Source organism: Poecilia reticulata, linkage group LG15 (assembly GCF_000633615.1).
Source record: "Poecilia reticulata strain Guanapo linkage group LG15, Guppy_female_1.0+MT, whole genome shotgun sequence".
Classification (NCBI taxonomy): domain Eukaryota; kingdom Metazoa; phylum Chordata; class Actinopteri; order Cyprinodontiformes; family Poeciliidae; genus Poecilia; species Poecilia reticulata.
In genome coordinates this window covers 18,860,157-18,882,268 of record NC_024345.1, presented here as the reverse complement: position 1 = coordinate 18,882,268, position 22,112 = coordinate 18,860,157, and the positions used below count along the sequence as shown (strand labels likewise).

General features: G+C 38.6%; 1 protein-coding gene across 9 annotated transcripts in view; it reads right to left on the bottom strand.

Moving 5' to 3' along the window:
* The window catches only part of adgrb3 (adhesion G protein-coupled receptor B3), a 124,426-nt gene that overhangs the window by 38,961 nt on the left and 63,353 nt on the right, over positions 1 to 22,112 (bottom strand). For 7 of the 9 annotated variants that reach the window (XM_008429853.2, XM_008429851.2, XM_008429849.2 and 4 more), the window contains 10 exons: positions 21,714 to 21,878; positions 19,278 to 19,442; positions 18,592 to 18,693; positions 13,429 to 13,535; positions 12,127 to 12,330; positions 8,528 to 8,596; positions 5,380 to 5,488; positions 2,456 to 2,602; positions 1,703 to 1,778; positions 379 to 481 (listed from right to left, as the gene is read on the bottom strand). In XM_008429853.2, coding sequence (XP_008428075.1) covers positions 379 to 481; positions 1,703 to 1,778; positions 2,456 to 2,602; positions 5,380 to 5,488; positions 8,528 to 8,596; positions 12,127 to 12,330; positions 13,429 to 13,535; positions 18,592 to 18,693; positions 19,278 to 19,442; positions 21,714 to 21,878 — 1,247 coding nt within the window. The remainder of the gene's footprint in view (positions 1 to 378; positions 482 to 1,702; positions 1,779 to 2,455; positions 2,603 to 5,379; positions 5,489 to 8,527; positions 8,597 to 12,126; positions 12,331 to 13,428; positions 13,536 to 18,591; positions 18,694 to 19,277; positions 19,443 to 21,713; positions 21,879 to 22,112) is intronic. The other 2 variants (XM_008429850.2, XM_008429848.2) reach the window with 1 other exon arrangement.

Below are 22,112 nucleotides of genomic sequence, written 5' to 3'. Positions count from 1 at the left end.
AGATGCAGGAACACCAGTGTGACTTTCCACAGAGAAGTGGAAATGGAGAGACTGGTGTCTTTCTTAGACAAACGTTTGGTGCTATGAAGCTCAGTTATGATTTGCAGCAACCCAAATGGACTTATAGTTTTTATGAAACATTTTTTATTTTTATTTTTTTGTGAAATGAGACTTAGGAGACCTGTCCAGAATGAGTTAGGAATCATCAAGGACAGGGTTTCAAATATAAGAAGACTGCATTGTATTCTAAATTAATTACCAATTTGTATTCTTACTTTTGAAATTAATTTTAGGTATTACTTGCACCATCACTCCACACTGGAAATGGACAATGAAATTCTAGCAGTTAACATGCTTCAAAATTACTGTGGTGCTTACATTTGCCAGGTGAGCCAACTCAATCTCCAGGTGGGACTCAGTTGCCTTGGGCTCAGGTCTTATAGTCACAGCAATAACCTTGGAGTTCACAGCAGTGAGATTCCTGAGTAAAAAACACAGATTCATAAACGCGGTTACAAAATCCCTCCCGCTGCTTCTTTTTTGCCAAATTGCTTATTGGTATTCAAAACAAGTGTTTTTGTAAAAAAAAATTGTAAATCTATATAAGTTATCTTCTTTCTGTAATCAACAAAAAAAGCAATTACGTAAAGCTCAGCAAGAATCACAAACACCAAACCATAATCTGTGTTTTTAAAAAAATCTTGCTTTTAAAACTTTCCTTTACTTTTATTGTTTTCAGAAAGAACAAAATGTTTCCAGAACATTTTCAGCTGATAACACCAACATACTGAAAGAAAAGTTGAGCTAAGAGAACTGGTGGAGCTACTCCTTTTATTCAGTATTTTTCTGTATCTGCCTTTTGCCTGTGAAACAACTCTATTTTCAAGACTTAATTCTAAATGGACATCAATGAACAAAATTGCTCCATCCAGAATACACTTAAACTTCTGACATTTAGTTGCATAAAAGTTACTTGTTTTGTCAAAGCTTTGCATGCTCCAAAAGTGAAAAATGGAAACTATTCAACTCTAACAGTTCCTTCTTGATAAGCTTATCCCCTTGTCAGTATGGAAAGGGCAATCTGAAGTGGCCCATTATGGGTTTTCACACACACACTCAGGGCTGCTGCTGCTCTACTGCACAGCTGTGTTGACATGTCCTGGCATCACCACTCTGTCCTTGGATATCAGTGCCAAAGTCTTGTTGTCTTGAAGCACTCCTCTGATGGTTATATGGCCCACCCTGCAGCTCTTCAAGACAATTGTGTCGCTCCTAATTAACAATATACTCCCTGCTACAGTGAATGTGTTTTATTTCCCAAATTAGAGCCAACAAAGTCCTCTAACGTTCTTCTTTAGCTTTGCTTAATAACCCCGCTCTCTGTGTGTCTCTCTCTTTTTCTCCCTCTATCTAAAGATATATATGTCTATCTATATAGCTATATACATACATACATACATACATACATACATACATACATACATACATACATACATACATACATACATACATACATACATACATACATACATACATANATACATACATACATACATACATACATACATACATACATACATACATACATACATACATACATACATACATACATACATACATACATACATACATAACCTATATTACTACTGTGTTACTACTGTATTACTGTGTGCGTGTGTATGTGTGTTTGTGCTTCCCTTACTTTGGTGAAGGTAGCATGAGTCCAAGGGTTTTGTAGAGAACCGTTCCCAAAATGAACACAGGTGATCCGTCCATGTCTGAAATAGAAAATGGGGAATCAGGTTAGGAGTTTAAAGATTTTTTTTAATCTATTCTTATCTATTTATTTATTTCAAACATGATTTTTTTCGATCTACCTGTTCTACCAGCTTGATTGAAAAAAAAGAGAAGAAGATAAACATTTTCTATAGGGTTTAAAAATTTGTAGAACATGACTCATGCTTCTATAAAATCTGCTTTCTGGAGTAAAGCAGCTGGGATTGCATAGACTCAGAGTCCTAATCAGTAATTTCCTTTGTTATGTTTGATTCATAACAGATAAGACTGATTAAACCAGTTGACAATTTTGCCTGGTTTTGGATTGGGATATGAAGTGGCAGCTGCAGCTGTTGAATTCATGCCATAAAAGGAGTGAAACAAATTCATGACTGAAAAAGAACAAGCAAGTTAACTTTTTTTTGTTGTTACATTTTCAATATACTTGAAAAAAATGTGCAGTGCAACATAAAGACAACAATAGCATCTGCTTAGGTAGGACTGACAGATCTTTGATAAAGGTTGTTTTTTTTTACATTTCTGTAAATGTTTAAAATTTGATGACAAATCAGACTTACACATAAAGACAGTCTGTATGGCTTTGAGTCTTGTAGAATAAAATTATTTGGACAGGAGGTGATGCAGCTCCATAAAATACTGGATGTGTTCAGTGATATACCTGCTGACTGGGAAACAAAGAGGCCCTTTGGGATGACCACTTTATCTTCCGAGTTCCTGGCCCAGTCAACCATGCCTTTACGACCTTTCATGGGGAAGTTGATGTCAGTCATCACAGACACGGCTGGAAGTCTCTGGATGCTGGCCACTGCAGAAACCAATAAAGAAATATAGATTACAGATGTTCTCCAGGGTATATATGAGTCTGAAGATCATTTCATGAGCAGTTAAACCAGATAAAAATAGGAGCGAAAACATTCCAGACTTTTCGCTTTCACAAAGCATAGAAAGAAACAAGCAAATATGAGCAAAAACCTGCCAAGCATTGTACTTATTTCTGTACAAAGATTCACATTAGACAAACCTGCAAATCCAACAGAAAGTCTAAAATCAAACTTAATACTTGCCCATCACAACTGGACGACAGGTAATCTCCCTAAATAACTCTCATTCTCTCATTTACCTGCAGTAAAGCTAAAGAAAAAAAAACCTTTTGTGTACTGAGGCAATAACAAGAAAAAATATCCCAGATTAACAAATAAAAGTCCTTAAATTTACAAGGGGGAAGGACAAAGCTGAACTGTTTTCTACCTGCTATCATATCAGGCCCCAGTCAGGTGGCGGCTCAGCAAGGGGGAAAGCTCTGGCTAATCCTACCATTGATGTAAAAACTCCATTGTTCATTGTGTTGTTCTGGTAGTACAATTTATATCCTGGCACGACTCCATGATTGAGGGGAATCTGTGACAGCGGAGGTGTGCCTGTGTATTTGGGATGATCCTATAGTGAGCGTGAAATCAGCGAGCACCAGGAGGCTTGTTCCTAGTGCCAGATGTTGAGAGCAGTGGTGGTAAGAGCGTGTTTATTTAGGCTTGTGGTGTTAGTCACAGGGCACACAATGAAAAATAACAATATCTTAGGAAAGCTGTGGTTTATGTTTTTTTTAGGCAATTCTACAAGTTATCGAAATATTTTGCATCTGCCATCTTGTGTTTGGAAGTTTAATAAGGGAAGTCATAGTACGTATATGATCAGTGCAAGGTACTCATACTATTTTTTGTTTATTTAGATCATTTTCATTATATATAAACTTAATAAACATAGTGCTTAAAAAATGGGGGTTTGTTACTTGTCTTTTTGTGTAACTAACATTAATAACCACACTATTTAAACTAAAATAAAACACATATAGCTAGGTTGCACTGTATGTTCACCATTTATCCTTTATAAGATGTCTTATGCTTTATTGTGTGCTCTAAATGTTTTAAGCATTGAGAATAAGTTGCTGGATGAAAAGTATTTTGCAATCAAGGTTATTTAGCTAAAAGTAACAGGGCAGAAGATGGGACAGAAGTGGCAGCTACTATTTATCTGAGAGTCAAGAGGCTGCCATAAATAAGTGACAAAATGATACAGCAATGTCTTACTCAGCCAGATGCTTCTCACTTGGCTCCCACCAACGGATACACAAAACCATCAATTTCTCTAATCAAAATGGCCACTGTGAGAATATATTGGTGTGAGCTGAAATGATTATGTTTGTCTTATAATGTGCATCATGTATCCCAGTATATATTAATTAGCCAATGATCTCCATGTAGGTCGCATGAATTACCAGGACCCATTTCGGTAGATTGAGTACTTTTCTAGATAAAATGCCAGGCAAAGTTATTAACAAATGTCTTTTTACACTTTGTCTCACTACCACCACAAACTCCAAAGAATTGTACTGGGATTGTATTCAATTTTATTTTCTAGTAAAGGTTCTGTAAAAGGACTGGCTTGCACTCCCAATACATTTCTCTTGAACTGGTCAGTTCTCTAGTTAATGTTGTGGCAGGAGTTGATTTTAGAACCTAAATCTGATTTAAATGTCTCCACTACTATGCACATTCACTGAATGACAGGGTATGTTGTTTCAGGCAACTAAGTATTCATCATTGTGTAAATCATACACCTTCCCCTTCACATAGTGAACCACAGTTGCTGGAAGTGGTTCAAATCTTGGATATTGTGAGGAATACAAGTAAGAATCCACCCTCCTAAAGTCACACAGTAAATGTATGCATTCCATCCATGAATGAGTCTAGACCACAGTTCTCCTATTCCATTCTAGTAAGACACCATTCATTGTAGGGAAAGGAATGAAATGAGACCACAGGGACTTTTGATTCTCCAAGATGCTATGCAACAGAAATTAAAAGAACACAAAGGAACTCCACGGAAATAAAATATTACATAAACTCTGTAGTCAGACTCCAGAGACCAACAAGAGGAGATGTAAAGAAGACAAAAAATCAGTGTAGCAGAAAAGTCCATTACAGCTGCAAAGAATAACGTTGCTAATTTCACTTCCAATTTTACAGCCTTTCATCAGTAACTTGCATGGTATGTTTTTTTAAGAATGTTGCAAGGAACCGGCAAAGAGTGTTTTTTTTGTGATGATGCGCTACAGAAAAAAAAAATAAATAAAAAACATGCCTCAGGGTACATAGTGCTAATCAAGCCTTACTCAAAGAGCTGCATGGCAGTGTCATGTCAGACATGATTATTTCAACTTCAAATACACAATTAATATGTTATGTTACTCTTGAAATAAACATTTGAACCAATAAATGTGCATTCAGAGTACTTTTAGCGGGTTCCTTCTCTCCTTTATTTTTGTGAAACTGGAATTGTCGGCGTCATAGGAATTTAGCACATTGAGACCACAGGATCAGTTTTAATTAAGATTATTGATTTGCAGTAATTTTACTCCCTTCAACCTTACCATCCTCCATTTATCCTAATTTAATGATGGTGGGGAAATTGACTCGGAGAGACAGCGGAGCGCTGGGATTATGTGTCCACATCGAGATGAGATAAGTGGTGAAATGAACTCAAAGGCAGCGGGTCTGGGAGGGGGGGAAGGGAGTTGATTCTTACCCAAGTTTCCGGTCATCAGATAGGCATTGTGGAAATCCTTCATGCCCAGTCCAACAATATGGATGAATTCCTCTATGACCTGCATGAGTTCCACTGCCGCAGGGTAGATCTGAACAAGATAAGAAGGACAAAAGGATACTAAAAAATGCTTCCATTTTCTTACAACTCAACACTGGCAAATGTTCGTTGAGAGATACTAACAAGCCCAAATACTGTTTGTTACACAGTTATACATAAGTTGAAACCAAATATTTAGATGCACTGCATAAAAGTAGAGATTAATCTTTTGACTCTCTGTCAGGGACATTTTTTTTTCTGCTGTTCTAGACCAGTTTGGAGTACCAAAATTATTTCTATTAGCTAAATGTCATGAAAAGCAGAGCTAAAGTTGTTTTCATTGTCTTCAAAGTCAAAAGTCAATTGTTTTGTAGCATTTGCCCTCAAAATGCAAACATGGATAGGATTTTCTTATACAAACTTTGCAAAGTATTTTGCTGGAATTTTCCATCAGAGAAAACCTAAAATCCCATTTCTGAACCAAAGATGTCTGGACATTGATATTATGCTTTATCTTGCAAATAGGTGTATGAACAAATTACTGTGGTGTCTTCAAGCAACTGTGAATTGTAACTATTGATAAATCCGACCAGTGGACATACACAATTTTCTTGCTGATTTTTATTTTTTTTTTCTAGGATATGATGTCACACAATTGTGTTTATGTTGTGGTCTTACAAATAAAGCCGCAGCGGTGTGATGAGGTAACTCAAATGTGCTTTTCCTTATTCTGCTCTTCCTAGCTAAAACAAATTATATTAGTAAAAAGAACAACAATATATACAGACTTCTGAAAAGACAAACAAAAAATCATGAGATGCAGCTGGGATTGAACCACTGGGATTGACATCAGCAGCAGAACTGTAATCAGCGGCTTTGCCAGCACAGTTTCTGGTTGGCTTCTTCTTTTAAAGCCCCAGCCAAGTTAAGGGCAATTGCCTCTGTCCATGTGCCACCCGATGTGCCCTGGCACTAAGCAAGAGCATGCAACATGGACAGGGACATGGCATGACCTGTAGCACAACTGGTCCAGTCAGCTGTGCTGTACAAATGAAGAATTTGAGGAATGTTACTCTAATAGATGGGTCATAAATGTTTGGACCTCTCTTCTGAAAGAATCTAGGATTTCATGAATACTCCAATTTACATAAATGCAAATGTGTTGTGCATGAACATGTTTCAGACGACTCACAAACCAGTGATGCAACACATTTCAGTGCTAGACATGGTAGACACGGTTTATTTCAAATCATACACATATTAGTGCGTGACTTAGATAAATGTGTGAGCACACCTTGACATATGTGCTCACACATCTATCAAGGCGAGGCTAGACAAACCTTTGAGTGGCAATTAGCAATTTACACCCTGGTCTAAGCTCATATGGCACAAACACCCGAGGCAGGTATTCCAGGCACTCCTTTGTAACACCTTGTGCACTGTGTGTTTGCATGTGCCTCCACATGAGCTAGCAGTTAAGCCTGCTAAGTTGAACGTAGATGCTTAAGTCAAAAGCCTCTGACACAGCAAAGTGAAAGCCACAACGGGTTGGGGCTGAGGGTGGAGCGTCATATCGCCCCTTCTGACGCAGAGTGCAGTCATGTTCACTCTGCTCGTCTCCATGGTAACCGTAGGATGTGAAGGCAGCATGGGAAAATGGCTGCAGTGGAGGTTGTGTAGACAGAGCTCTTCCTTCGCTTGCCATGGTAACACTGACAAGAGGTGAATTTATAGTGATCTCTGCACAGAGCCAGCCCTGCAGCCAGTAAAAGCTCATAGTGAGGTGTGTCATGTAAGAGGAGTTTTATACCTCCACAGTGTGCAGCACATGTGTGGGTGCTGTGGAGACGGAGCTCACAAATGCAAGCAAAACCCACAAGTGAGAAGAACATTTGGCTGTGAAGTGTGAGTGTCGTCTGTTGAAATCAGGCAACGTCGCTGTCCAAACGCTGGGGTGATGAAACCAGACACGCACATTAATCACTACAAAAATAATTTATCTTGTCACATCTACATTCTCGGTGTTCAATCAGTGGCAAACATTTCCACAGTCTACATTTTCGCTAGTCTGTCCGTACCCGTCTCTGACGCATTCTGACTAATGAAACCGTTTGTTTATGAGCTCTTCTATCAGACAACATTTCGATGGGGGCTGGTAAACGGAGGCTCCAGTATGTAAACACCTAATTACTACCTGTATCGACAGCAAAGGCAGGCTCTCCGTGCACTGCTTAAAATTGCTTCAATTTCAGCTAAGCAAGGTAACTTTCAGTCAAGGGGGGTTGGGGGGGAGGTGAGAGGGGTAGAAGCCGGAGAGATCTGGCTTATTTCAAGGGAACAGCTTTGTCTTGATGTGTCAGAGCAGGTGACACCCTATTTCAGTCAGTTTACCACTGAAAGTGACACCTGAGCAGATGCCCTTTGCAGACCTGCGGTCATTGCAGATGGCGTCTCTGTTAGAGTCTGGACATGTGTGATTCCAGAATTGAAGATGTCTTAGACACTGGGGTAGTTTTCAAAACAAGATATGCCATCTCTCAAGAAGGGGGTTAGTGTCCAGGAGGCTTCCCAGCAGAAGTCCTGGGGTATTTTCTTTTATTTGTATTTACTTTTGTCAGGGTTGCAGTGTCAATGTCACACAAGAAAAGCGGGAGATTGGAGATGTGGCTGCTTTGCCTCAAGCTATAAAATGTCTGAATTGAGTGTGCATTTATTAAAATTCAACTTAAGCACTACTCTAATCACACGATGATCTGTGTGGGCTAGATAAAACAATGTGCATGCAGGAGGAATAAATCCTGCAGTGTTAATGGCTGGCCAGTTTCTATGACTGTGCTGCTGCCATCAAGTGGAAGTCTGCAGTACTGATTTTCTAAATGAGGCCAGATGTCAAGTCTGCTAAATGACCTCGCCTTCCGTTGAGGAGTAACTTCACTAAACACAACTGATTTTTATTTATCCTATTTTGGCTTTTATTTATCTGAGTTTTTTTTTTTTAAGATGGAATTTTAGATAGAGTGAGAAGCAATATTTCTGACAAAGTATACATGCAAGAATCTGAATTATTTAAGAGCACTGCACATTTGCTTACCTTTTGTGCATCTTCCCATTTCTCCTGATTTTCCTCCTCCAAGAGGTTGCTGATGATTTGAAAAAAGTTCTGTGGAAAATGATGAAAGGGGAAAATACATAACTCACCCACGCACAAGTATTACAGGCACTGCAGCAGGCTTACTTTTTAAAAATCATGACATTAGCACCACGAGCTCAAAAAGAGCTACACTAAATAATACACCACCGACATTTGCAAATGTGTATTAAAAAAAAAAGAAACATGGATTTCTATAAGGGGATAATGATGGTCCCTGCAGGGCTCAATAACACTGGAAAACGTGCAACTGGAACCATGTCGGTAAACAAATGGAGAAAAGATGAAATTCATGTTTCAGCTACAGCAGAAAAAAAAATACACCTTCCAATCTCCTGCAGCTTGCAGAGAACACTTATTGCTACAGGAGACAAGCACAAGCTGCAATAAGAAAAAAAAGGAGAGATGAAAGTGAATGTTTGAGCAGCTGTGCGGATTGTCTTCTTCAGCAGTGAAAAGCAGGGCCAGCTCGGGGTGCATGCCTACAGTAGTAATAGGACCCCTGTCTGATCTTTCGCCTTGTTATTTTGTCTGGTCTACAATATGCCGGAGGGAGTGGCTCTTTCTCTCTCCCTCTCTTGACACAGGCTATCTTGTTTTCTACTTGAATGCTTATGCTCCCTCTGGTGGTAATGTGCCCACTTTAACACTGCATTAGCGCACAGGCACATGGATGGGTTGGGCTTGCTGACTGCTCTCCCGCCTGCCCACACATATACACACTACAGAGCTCTCCTAATAACCAGAGATAGGATGTTCTCCTCATCCCATAGCTTTTCCGGGGCATGGGGAGAATTGGTTGAATTGGGGCCAGGTTCCACATCCATGGCCAAGACATTTGGGTTTCATTTCCACAGAAGATAGCAAGCATCACATTTATTGCAGCTGAGAGAGAGTGTTGATAAAACAGAGATCCAGGAAAATAGTATGTTTTAGTTTAAATATCACAGCTTTTGGAGAAGCAACTAAATAATGTATATATTTTTTTTATTATTAAATTTTTGAAAAAAAAAAATTATCATTAACTTTTTCCACATTATAACCCCAAGAATCAGTCTATTTTATCAGGATTTTATCTGACAGAATGAGATGCATTTGAAAATAATTTTGAGGTGAATTTCTGATCGCAAATTAAGGTATGAAAAATGTCTAAAGCTCTTTTATCTGATACCTATAACAGAATACTGTGGAAATAGTTACTTTGAGAAATCACTTTGTGAATAGAGTCTATCTGTGTGTAATCAAATGTCAGTACCAAATAAAAGTTTCTATTATAAGGACTACGCAACACAGTAAGTCAGGTGTAAAGCTGTGGCGCCTTGATCTATCTTGGTTTTATTTGTCACATGTGGTGTTTAGTATTTAGTTGCTCACAGATCATGACAAGTCAATGTCGAAACCCAGGACAACTATGCATAAACAAACAAACAAACTAACACTCTCTCCCGAAAGCAAGTTAGAGTGACTAACTTAACAGATGTGTTGAGAGAATATTCAGTAAACATAAAATATAATAATAACAACAACTATTATTATTATTATTATTATTATTATTATTATTATTATTATTATTATTAGCCATCTTCATATCTGCGTTTGGTTTAAGACAACCACCAACCATAAAAATTAGAGAACTTTGTAACAGCTTTGAACATCACAAAGCATTAATCAATGCATCATCAGAAAAAGGAAAGGGTGTAGCATAGATGTAAAGTTGGCAAAGCATGCCATTCATCTAATATCACAAGCTCAGCCTGCTGAGCAGTAGTAGCTAAGACACCAATGGCTTGGCTACTACCATTGGCTACATCAATGGTAGTAGCCATTGGGAGAGTCATTTTGAAACTAGACAAATTAATTTTGCACTTTTCATATGTGGTCTTAATACAAGAGTGGCAAGAAGAATGCAATTGTTGGAGCAAAACCAAAGAAAGTCAATTTGTAAGTTATAAGAAATGAAGGAGACACATGTGGAAGAAGGGATTCTGGTCAGGTGAGACTCATTGTAATAACCTTTTGGCCTATGTGCAAAACACTTGGTATGACACAACGTTACTCTGAACACCTCATGCCACCATGAAACATTACATATGCCACTTCATATGCCACAACTGCATCATATTGTGGAAATTATTTGGTAGAGACAGAAAAAGCTAGTGAGAGTTGATGCCAAGTTGGATACGGAGCAATTCTCAAAAAAAAAATGTTTCATGCAACAAAAGACCTTAGACTGGATTGACCTTCCAGCAGGACAAGGGATGTAAAAATACAGCCGGAGCAATGACAGAATAGTTTAGAGCAAATACTATTCATTGGTCGGAATGGAACAGACTAAAATTAGGTTGAGAATCTGTGACAAGACTTGAAAATGTATGTTCACAGAAGCTGCGCATCTAGTCTGTCTGACCTTGAGCTATCTTCTGAAGGAGAATAGGAAAGAATAAGGAATCATTTTCCAGATGTGTAAAGTCAGTGGAGACACTGCCCCCCACCCCCACCTCCCCCCCAAAAAATAAAAAAATCTGAACTGTAATTGAACTGGCTCTGTAGAGCTCAATACAGTGTAATGACACATTTAGCATTTTTATTTCTAAACAATTTTTAAAATCAAGTATGGGATCTGTATTACTTAATATCACTTTAAGCTGGTCTACCACAAAAAATGTAAGTAAAATCTCATTGAAGTTTGTTAATATAATGTAACAAGTTCTGTAAAAGTTAAATTGGCATTAATGCTTTGCAAGGAGGACCTTTTTATATATTTCAATTTATTCTATGCTAATTCCTTCTGCAGATTGCACAGGTACCATTTCTTATTTAATACATTATAAAGGCTCATTAGTCAGCAGATGCTCCACTGTGTGATGTGAAACTCACTATGAACTTCTAAATAATTCAACCATGAATTACTTCTACTTTTAAACAAATTGATTGCTACTTCTGTTGTCATTCACCTCCTCACATCTTTGTAAGGAATGGCATTAAAAGAAATTTGATAATGTAAAAAAGTGGAATAAGAACTTTATAAAAGGAATGATAGGAAGGAATTCATTTCCTCATTTACACACACGTAGATGTCTATAATATTCAAAATGTATTTCTTTGCTATTCAACTTTGCTGTAACCATAAATATCCCCAGGCACCAAAGCATGAACTGTAACACATATGCAGCCAGAAGGAGGCCTGAGAATCACGTCTTTGAAAATGGCACAACTTTCAGGGCATAAATTGTCTTATTGGAGATGGGGTGGAGCTTTAGCTATAATCTCTATCATCCTATTGACAAAAAGAGGATCAGACTGCAGTTAACCCCAGCATGATGAGATGAAACAGATTAGGATGTATCAAGATTCCTTGATATGATAAAGCCGCAAGGGGTATATGTGAGCCTTTGTGATATTTCAAACATATTAGAAATGGTTTTATCTGATATAATGCAGGGTTGAGCGAAAAAAAAAAATCCTTTATTGTCTATTTGATATATTTTGGCTGAAGAGATTCTCTACTTCTTATGTCAAACTTAAGTCGCTGGAGGACTTACTTGAACGTCATCTGAGGAAGGCTCGTAGCTCGCCCTCTTGAAGGTCTCTGTCACATTGCGAAGGATCTCCACTGATGAGAGCAGGTCACCGGCATAGAAGTTCCTCGGCTGGGTGTAGTTCAGCAGGTTCTTGGTAACCTTGGACATGCCGTCCCCCGCCAGAGTCCTCTGGCCCTTCGCAAGATGGCTCTGAACCTCCAAGAACAGGAGAAGAAAGAACTTGGGGCATCAGTGTCCTCTCGCCAGTTTGTAAGGCACACATGGAGCTACACGTTTAGAGTAAATGGAGTGCAAAAAATCGGGAAGAAAAGAGTCGACTCTTCAAGGCCCTTCATTTGACACTTATATCTAAGCTGGGCTGAAATGCTTTGTGCCTCACGGATGTTTTGAATTGAGCCAATATGAATAAAGGAGGTAACTGGAGCAGAAGACACATATTTAGGCAGAAACTGCATGGAGAAATTACATTTCACATCATTGCACAGGAATTATGTCCATAAATACATGCTCACAGGTGCAGGACAGTATGTGCTATCTCAGCCTTTGTAGATTATTTTCTTCTAGCAGTGAGGGGGGGGGGGGAATTATCTATTCTAGATAATGTACTACTGTGTTTTCAGACTATGCAGAGGAAACTTGCAAACTTATTTCCAAGTGGCTTTCAAAAAAACTAATGATTTTGGGGTGTAGAAAAAAGTGGAAAAGACAGAGGTCACATAAATTACTAGATTATTCTCCAATTCTCTCCTGCTTACAAGCTTGTTTTAAAGAACAAAAAGTTTACAATACAAATAACAAAATATAGCAAATTACATTCAGCCAATACATGTCATCAGCCTATTTCAGGGTGTTCAGAATAAGAACAGCGACGCAGATGAGAACATGCCACAAACCAGGCATGCCCAGGTCCAGTCCTTACAACTTTCAGATTCATCCCTGCTCCTATGCGCTGAGTATAAAGGCCGACTTCTCTTACTAGCAGTAACTCAGCTCTGCAGAGGCCTGCTAACGAGCCATTCATTTGATCAAGGTGTGTTGGAGTAGTTGTGACGGTAGCTCTCGAGGACTGGACTTGGGCACCCCTGCCATGAAACAACAAATCAAACAGTCTGATACCCAGACATTAAAAAGATAATACAACCAAATTTGTATTTTAATTTGGAGATTAACCACGTTCACCATCGAAAGTGGTTAATCTTTGGCTACAGTGTGATGAGATCAAGGGGGCGGGAAAACACTGGGGAGGTAATTTATGATCCATTGGACACAGAGGCTGTGAAAGGAAGCTGACTTTGCACCTACTGTTTGCTGCAAGTATCTGAATTCATTTGTTATGCATCGAGCGTAGCTGGGCTTCTCCCAAAAGGCCATGCCGCGGTGATCCAAAGAGCAGCGTCGACTAGTGGTGCCTGCAAGAGCGGAGGGGAGACGGCGACAGATTCAGAGAGCGGAATCAGAGAAGGAGGGATAAGAGCAGAGATGAGTAAGCACAGAGAACACAAAGAGAGGTAAGGGTATATGGGATTAGGGGGAAAGCATAGGAAGGCAGGAAGGCAATTGGGAGTGGTGGAATGGAAAGGGGAGAGACAAAAAGAACAGAGAGAAATATCTGTTTTTGTGAGAGAATTATCACTTTTTCCATGCTCATCTTATGTGCATGTAGTTCAAAAGCAAAATACCATGATTTTTGTTATCAGGGTTTGTGTGGAAAACAAATTGTGTTGTTATAGAAAGAGGAAACACAGGTAATCTGGCAAGAAAACAATGGCATTTAAGAATAACGTTGCTTTGCTTTAACAAACCACATAATCCGATTGCTTTTTATTAGTATTTTCCAGACCGTGTAGATACAGCTTTTAGCTTCGAGTCACAGCATGGAGCAGCTCAATAATAATAAATAAAAACTAGGTTATACCAAATTATCAATATGTACTGCAGACAAAATAAAACAATAACCTTAAGCAATAAAATAAACATTTCCAGGAAACATCTACATACCGATAACTGCTGCGTCATGTACAAGTTGAAAACAAACCCCTAAACAATTATTGTAATTATTGTTTTCTACTTGCTTAATGTTAACACTAAACCTTCACCAAACAGTGGCGGTAGCTTTAAGGTACCACACAGTTGAGTACTTTGTAATTTTTTATTTATTTATCTTTTTTACTATTCGGTTTGATAAAATTATTCAACTTCAAATAATCAATTTTCATTGTTGAGCTGATGAGACTCAGTTGTACTCATCCAAAAAGCTAATTAAATTACCTGCTGTGGTAATTGTGTCCCTACATAAAATTCTATTCCGGACCCCCTAACTCTAGCCATATTTGTCCGTCTGGCTTTTAAACAGTGACGTGGTTAACAGAAGAACAACCCAGTATCCACCCACATCACAGCGTATAGCCGACATAAGGGTCCAATATCACTAGGAGTGCACTTCACACGTCACCTTACTGCTTCAGCACAGGCACTTCATATCCTAAAGGAAAACTCCAGAGGTACAAAATATTTCCCTGGGTATCTGCACTTCAGTCAAGCTCTTTACTATTTCCTCTTCCTCCACACACACACACACACACACGCAMRCRCACTCACACACACACACACGCACACACACACACACACACACACACAGAATTAGATCCAAACCAGACCTCCAACACCCATTCTGCTCCACAGCCACAGCTTGGAGGTTTGTCTTAAATCTTAAACAGGCGCAAAACATTGTTACACCCTGGGAGCACCCATGCAGCACCATGAGCCAGCCCACAGGACAGTGTCACATGCCTTCTGCTTTATACTGCGCTAAGCATCTGTTTCCCTCTAAACTGGATTCTCCTGGGTGCTGTATGTCACATTTCAGCCATCAAAAGAATACTCTGAGGCTCCACGACTCGATGAAGTCACCAGAGGTGTATCATATTACAGCTTGATACCTGGAAATTAGGCATTCATTTAGTGGTCTAACGGTGACATTTCCAAATGTCACAGTTAACTAAGAGAGGCAACACACCATTCTCTGTGAGAATTGGCAAAAAAGACACAGAGTAAAGAAACAAAATTGAATCCCAGGTATGTTTTATATTATTTAAAAGAAGAGTTTAAATTAACAGAGAAATGTGTTGTCTTTTTTTTTTTTTGAAGATAAAATTTTTAATGACAGATGTTACTATTTGAGTCTTGCATCAACATGAATGACTAAGTTGTGGAATGTGGAAAATTGATCAGAAATTCCACAATGACAGATTCAAGGCAAAATTAATTTTTAATAGGAGAGACTGGACCAGAGACCGCTTCTGTGCATGAAAAGCTTTACGGAGAAAATATTTATACATTAGTTATAAGTGTGAACATCTGGTGTACGCATTACTGAGAGGAGAAGAAACATTTATTTTTCAGTTATTCAAAAAATGTCTCTCATTTTGCTTTGATCCATTTTCATGGTGGGATCATACAGGGTCAGCGGTGGAAAATCAAAACCTTGACATTGAGTCCTTACTAATAAGTCTTTCCAGCCTTGCATCATCTGTGAAGTACGTACAGTACCCTGCATATGAAATGTAGGTCAGTGGAGATGTGTTTGATCAAACTCAAGGCTGCACTCCACTACGACACTGACCTGTTACTGTCTTCCTTAGCAGTATACGGAGCATGGGTCCTTATTAAAGAGGAACTTTTGTACAAACAGCCTGTCCTCAAGATAAAAGACGCATTCAGAATTGATTAACAGAGCAGTGAGGGAGAGGGCAGGTCTTCAAAGTTTCGAGAAATATTTTTTGTAACCTTACCACGACAAATGGCGGAATATAAACATAAAAATTCTCTGGATGATGGAGAAAACTTTTCATGTCTTGGTGCTCAAAAGGTGGAAGCTAAATAGAAATACACACCATAACTGATATTATTTGGAAACTATTTTGAAAACTACTTATAGTTTTCTTCCCATTTCACTATTGTGAATGATTGTGATTGCAATCTACATATTGCTGACATGTAGATTTATGTCAGCAATATAGTATCATGGCGCGGAGTCAGAAAAGTGGTATAAACCATTTGCATGTGGCTGTACTGTTCCTATTAAATACTATTTTACACATATCAGCAATTACAAAATCTAACTATGCATATACATGTTAAAGAATGATGAAACATTTTGCTAAATGTGTAGTAGGTTTGGCTTCTTTTTCAACAACAGATTGTTTTATTTAGAAGAAAGGAACTTTACCCAATGAATAGTTTTTTTTATGATCCACTAAATGTATATAACACATGGACAACATGAGCATTGAAATAGTTTTTCTGCTTGTTTCATTTTGCTTTGTTAATTTCTTTCAACTTAGGTTTATCTAACACAAGATGATATATGCATATATATCATATGATATATATCCTTTATACTGTGCTACTTAGGAATATTCATTAAATAAAATAGAACATAAATCTATGTGCTGCATGTGTGAATCCTCGTTTTGTCTGTACTTCCTGTCTCTGACACCTCTTGTCATCTATGATCACCACGGCAGTGCTGATGGCCCTGCGCTCCTCCTGTGATGACCTTGATGATCCCACCGACAGGGAGTGAGGCTGTGGAAAAGCCCCTAAACATGACCGTACTATATTCATGTTTCACTGTTGTTCTTTCAGCTCAGTAGTTCAACCTTTTTTAGTCATGCTCTCAGACGTCACTGGAAAAAGTCAAAGGTTGTGTTTTTTTTTTTCTTTAATAGTTTCATAATGTGGACCCCTGTGAAAAAAACCTACTGACATTGAAAGTAAGATTAACGGCTTTACAAACAAATCTGACCTTACCTCAGCTGTAGTTAGTCATGATTTTTTTTTTCTGTGGTCTGTGCCAGCTTTGACAAGCAGAGGCACTGTGCTTAAATATGAAATATGTCTGCCATCCCCTGTTTTGCACTTCATCATAATACTGCTCAGAGATAAAGAAGTTCTCTGGCAAAGAGGTACGATAACAGTAGGAGCAAACGTATGTTTTGGTGCACTGCTCAAAAAAGTCTATCAGCATTGATTATTACAAAGAATATAGAGCTGAACTTCTCAGCTCCAAATTTTGTATTTCTTTAGACTCAAATCTCCAGGGTTCTTGGTCTTTTTCAGCTCATTAGAAAAAAAAAAAAAAAAAAACGAAATACAAAATTTCAGGAAGGAATGAAGGATGGATGTATGTAAGTATGGTTGGATGGATGGGTGGGTGGGTGGATGGATGGAATGAAGCCTTGAAATACAAATATTTTCTGTAATCTGTATATTTTTATACCTTTCCAAACCTAGAAGAGAATTACCTCTAATTACAAACTTTTCCTGGTTGTATGGGAACTTATTAAAGTGCTCTCAATGAAAAAAAACAAATTCAAGTGCTAGATTTTGGCTGAATTTGGTCATTATGATATAACCTTTCCCCAAATCCAGGGTTAATGTTTCCCTTAACAAGTCCAAAATAAGTAAAAAGAAACACACACACACAGTACACACCCAAACCTACTGCAAGCACAGTGTCAAGCAGTTATTGACCATAAAACTAATGTCAAGCCTGAAAGTTAATGTCATTCTAGTAAATCTTCCTCTGCTTAACTTTGCCTCAGGTGAGCCATCTGTGAATAAGTGAGTTTGCAACCAGTTTGCCAGAGTCCCATTTCTTTCCTATGAAATAAATGTCAGATAGGAACACCAGAGCAACAGCTCACTGTGCCAAACCCACATCTAACGTCAGCATTCAAGACTCCCCTCATCGTTCTGTTGCATGTTTGTTAGCAGTTTGACCTTCAGCAAAAACAAAGGTATCACAGCAGATGTATCACAGGCTCCATTCTTTATCGTCATCTTTTTACTTGTCTCTCTTCTCCCCCTTCTTCTCATCCTCTCCCACCCTTCCCCAAAATTCAAAACATGCATCACCTGTTCTCTTCTCTCAGTCTACACATCCATTTCCTTTGCTTCATGTTTGATAAGGCATCTCAGTGTGGCTTTCTTCAACCTTTAACAATGCCTTTGGGATCAAAGTTAACCATTTTTCCCATTCAGTGCACAGGCTGTGGTCTGACAGGGGCAGCCTGGAGTAACCCCAGAGAATATGGAAATGGACTGAATGAATATGCGCTCTGTTCTCAGATGGAGAAACACAGTCTGGTATATAACTATAGAAGCATATTGTTCATTTGGCACTGGCTTTCACTACACCACAATGGGGAGGAATACTTTCTTAAAGAAGAAGAGCACAAAAACTGGAGGAAGTTAAAAAGTTTAACCTACAACTCTAAAATTGTAAATTATTATTAGCTGAAAATGTGTTGATGCACTAACTAATTTACGTGCATATTCAATGTGAAACAATATAATAACCTTTGCAGCATTTCCAACACTGAGCATCTGTAGATGTGATTGTACTACTTCAGTGTTTGTTAATTTGCTTTTCTCATTTCATACTGGACTATCATTTCTTACCTGTAGCATTGGGTGGGCATCGGTTGAAAGCGAGCTCTCCCGAAGGGGTCCGTCTCCACACCATCGACATTGCATAGTCCTCTGGACAAATCTCATATGGTGCTGGAGAGTAAAATGATACAAGTGATGCTACAATAATCCAAAGAGCTTTTTCTTTTTTTTTTTTTAGTATTTCCAACGTGATGCAACGATTTCTTCATACTTCAGACTATAATGTATGGAAATATAAGAGATCAAAGCTGCAACAGTGTCAGTGAATATCAGCATGTAATTTAGGGATTATCATAGAATGGTTGCCTCTTAAATTGTGTTTTTTTTGTGAGTGTGGGGGCTACAAAGTTAAAAGGGGTTTTGATGTTATTTTATTTTATTTTTTTTTTAAATTGCTTTGTGCATTTCACAGAATGGAAGCATTAAGAGACCTTTTGCTTCAGACTCCACTTCAAAAAGACACACAATGCAACCTGATGATTACTCTGTTTTTCAGTCTGCCCTTAATGCATCAAAGCATACATATTCATACTCCGTCATCCACGTCATCTTATCTCCGTCTCCTTCTGATTCTGCGTTATCTTATCTTGTATAACATGACACGTCACTTATTCTGCACAGATAATTATCAACCCACATCCCTCTTTCCTTGACTGTGGCTCCTCAGACTCGAGGCTTATTATCCTCTGACTCACCTGGGCAGCGTTGGTCACTACACTTTCGAACTTCTTCTCCGTTCCCATCACACTGCTGCCCGGTCACCGCCACCCCCTGACACACTCTGACACGCCTTTGCCCTCCTCCATCACAGGACTTAGAGCAGCCGCTCCACGGACCCCAGGGATTCCACTGGCCATTAGCTAAAACAGAATCAATACTGGTGAGAAACTGATACTTTCAGAGAAGAAGAAGAGAGAGAAAGCAAAGCCAAAGATACAGTCCGTCTTTGTGTTTTATGTGGTGGCCTTGAAGCTTTTAGCTTGAATGTAATTTTGATATGTGTTTGATGTGTTTGTTCTTTTAATAAAGTCGTTAGGTGGAACGTTTGGCAACATTGCAAAAAAGAAGACAAGATCTCATGTTTACTGGTTACAGAACCTCCTAAAAGAGAGATGAATGAGTCCCTTGCAAATGTAATTACACCCCTGAATCTTATTCACGTTTTCCCATGCTACACCACTGAAATTCAAGGTATTCGGGGAGAATAGATAGACCAACACATAATTGCACATAAAAGTGAAAGAAAATTATATGCAGTGTTCATATCAGAAATTCTACAAACAAAAGTCTGAAACATGTGGTCTGCATTTGCATTCAGCCTTCTTTACCCCAGTCACCCAAACACAACCAAGGACTATTAGTTATCTACAGACACTCTCTGAATACTAAATACAGCCCATCTGTAAGTAACTTAGAATCAGTAAATATGCAGCCGTTATTTACAGGCCTCAGATGTTTGTTAGAGAACTTTAGAGAACAAACAATATCATGAAGACCAAGGGGCGCCGCACACAGATCTGAAATGAAACTATAAAAAAAATAAAAAATGAGATCAAGGTTTATAGAACAACACCCAAAGATTTGAACATCTAATGGAGTATTGTTCAATCCATCTCTTGAAAACTAACAAAGAACGGCACAGCTCAAACTTGGAAAGAAAGAATGTATTTTTCCTTCCCTTCAACATTTATGCACTACTTTGTGTTGGTTTATCATATTAAAGCCACATGTAACTGTATTTATAGATGCAAGATGACAAAATCACAAAAATAAAACAGACACCTACAATGTTTTTCATTCAAAAAATTCTCAGATGAAGCAGTATGCTTTCTGTCCTTGTTATGAACACTGTTAAACAACAAAAACTCCTTCCCTTCAGCAACGTATTCAGCAACATGCACTTGTTTGAACAGAAAGGCACAACACCCTCTAAGCAGGAAACACGCTCCACTCTCATTTTAACCTCCACTTATCCTTTGCTTCACACATATAAACACATTTTATATCCTACATCTATGATCCATTAGAACGGCTTCCAGATGAGACAAACAGCAGAAACCCTTACGACCTGTTGGCCAAAACTCTCTGAAGACATTGATCAGATCTTGCTACTTACTCGTGGATCGGTCCACACAGGAGCAATTGATTCCTCAAACAGATGCATGCTCATGTGCTACAAATAGCTCAATGTGGCAGCAGTTCAAAACAGTAAATTTCAATCCAGCATAGGCCTGAATTATTTTTATATTTGGGAGTTTTTTCTATTCCTTTTCAGTCCAGTAAGTCTTGGTTCTACAAATTTCGCCGTGGATTTCTCACAGTCAATATGTGTTCTTTTCAAAGTAATCATTTATTTTCTGAATAATACTTGACTTACAGCTTGGGAAAAAGCTGTTAACTGCTAAGCAGACACAACTTAATAGATTAAGCAAATGGTGCAGTGCGTTGATTCACTCAGAGGCAGCACTATCTAAACATAAAATGAAAACCATGAATACATGAGCTTTAATATCTTATGTATCTAAATGAGAACAAGGTCAGGGAGCTGGTTGCAAATTTTAGACGGATGGTCTGAAATAGAGAAATTAACTCCTCGTTGATACAATTGAAACACTCAACAAAAGCATTCCAGTGAAACGCAGCACTGAAACCTTGCTGTTTTACACTGCTGCAGTGGAAATTGCATCAGGAGATTATGGGAGTGCTCAGACCCTTCACATGATCAGACAATTCAAAGCCTGATCAAGACTATTAAGCTGACGTCTTTGAACGTCTAATACATTCACAATGTTGACAGACAGTTTTGGACAAATAACGTTGAATTATGTGAAATGCATACAGTCTATCTAAGCAGATTTTTTCCAATCCATTTGATGAATCAAGGTATTATACATAAGTCTTGAGTCTTACAACACAGCTTTTATTCTTGCTGTTGGGCAAAGGAAAGAGTGCACAAACTATGTAAAGGCAAGTTGAAAGAATATCCAAACCCTTTTGTAATGATACCGGTATTTAACAATTATAATAATGTGCATTAAAATACAAGAGACATGCATATAAGCCTCTGTTTGTCATCATCTCCAATTTAGACATAGAAGTGAAGAAAGAATTAAGAGGCTCAGGATTTTTACCTGTGCAGTCAGGATTATGGCACTCTCTGCTTTCTGCCCAGTGACCGCGACACTCAGATCCCCCATGGGCGGCTGCTGAGCACTGCCTGGTCCTCTGCTGAGTGCCATTGGCACAGGTCACCGAGCAATCGCTCCAAGAGCTCCACTCCTGCCACTGTCCGTCCACTGAGGCACCAACCACAACCCAACAAGCATGTCCCAAGCGAGGGGGAAAAGAGGGCAGACAGAAACAGGGGGAGATATTCAGATTTTTGTATCCTCTCTCAGATTGAAAGCCAATAAAACAGATATCAAGCAGCGAGCAAACTGTTACATGAATGCTTGTGTTTTTTCTAAAAACCAAAAAAAAAAAAAAAAGGAAATTGGGCAGGCTGGGATTCTGTGCTGCAGTGCCTTACA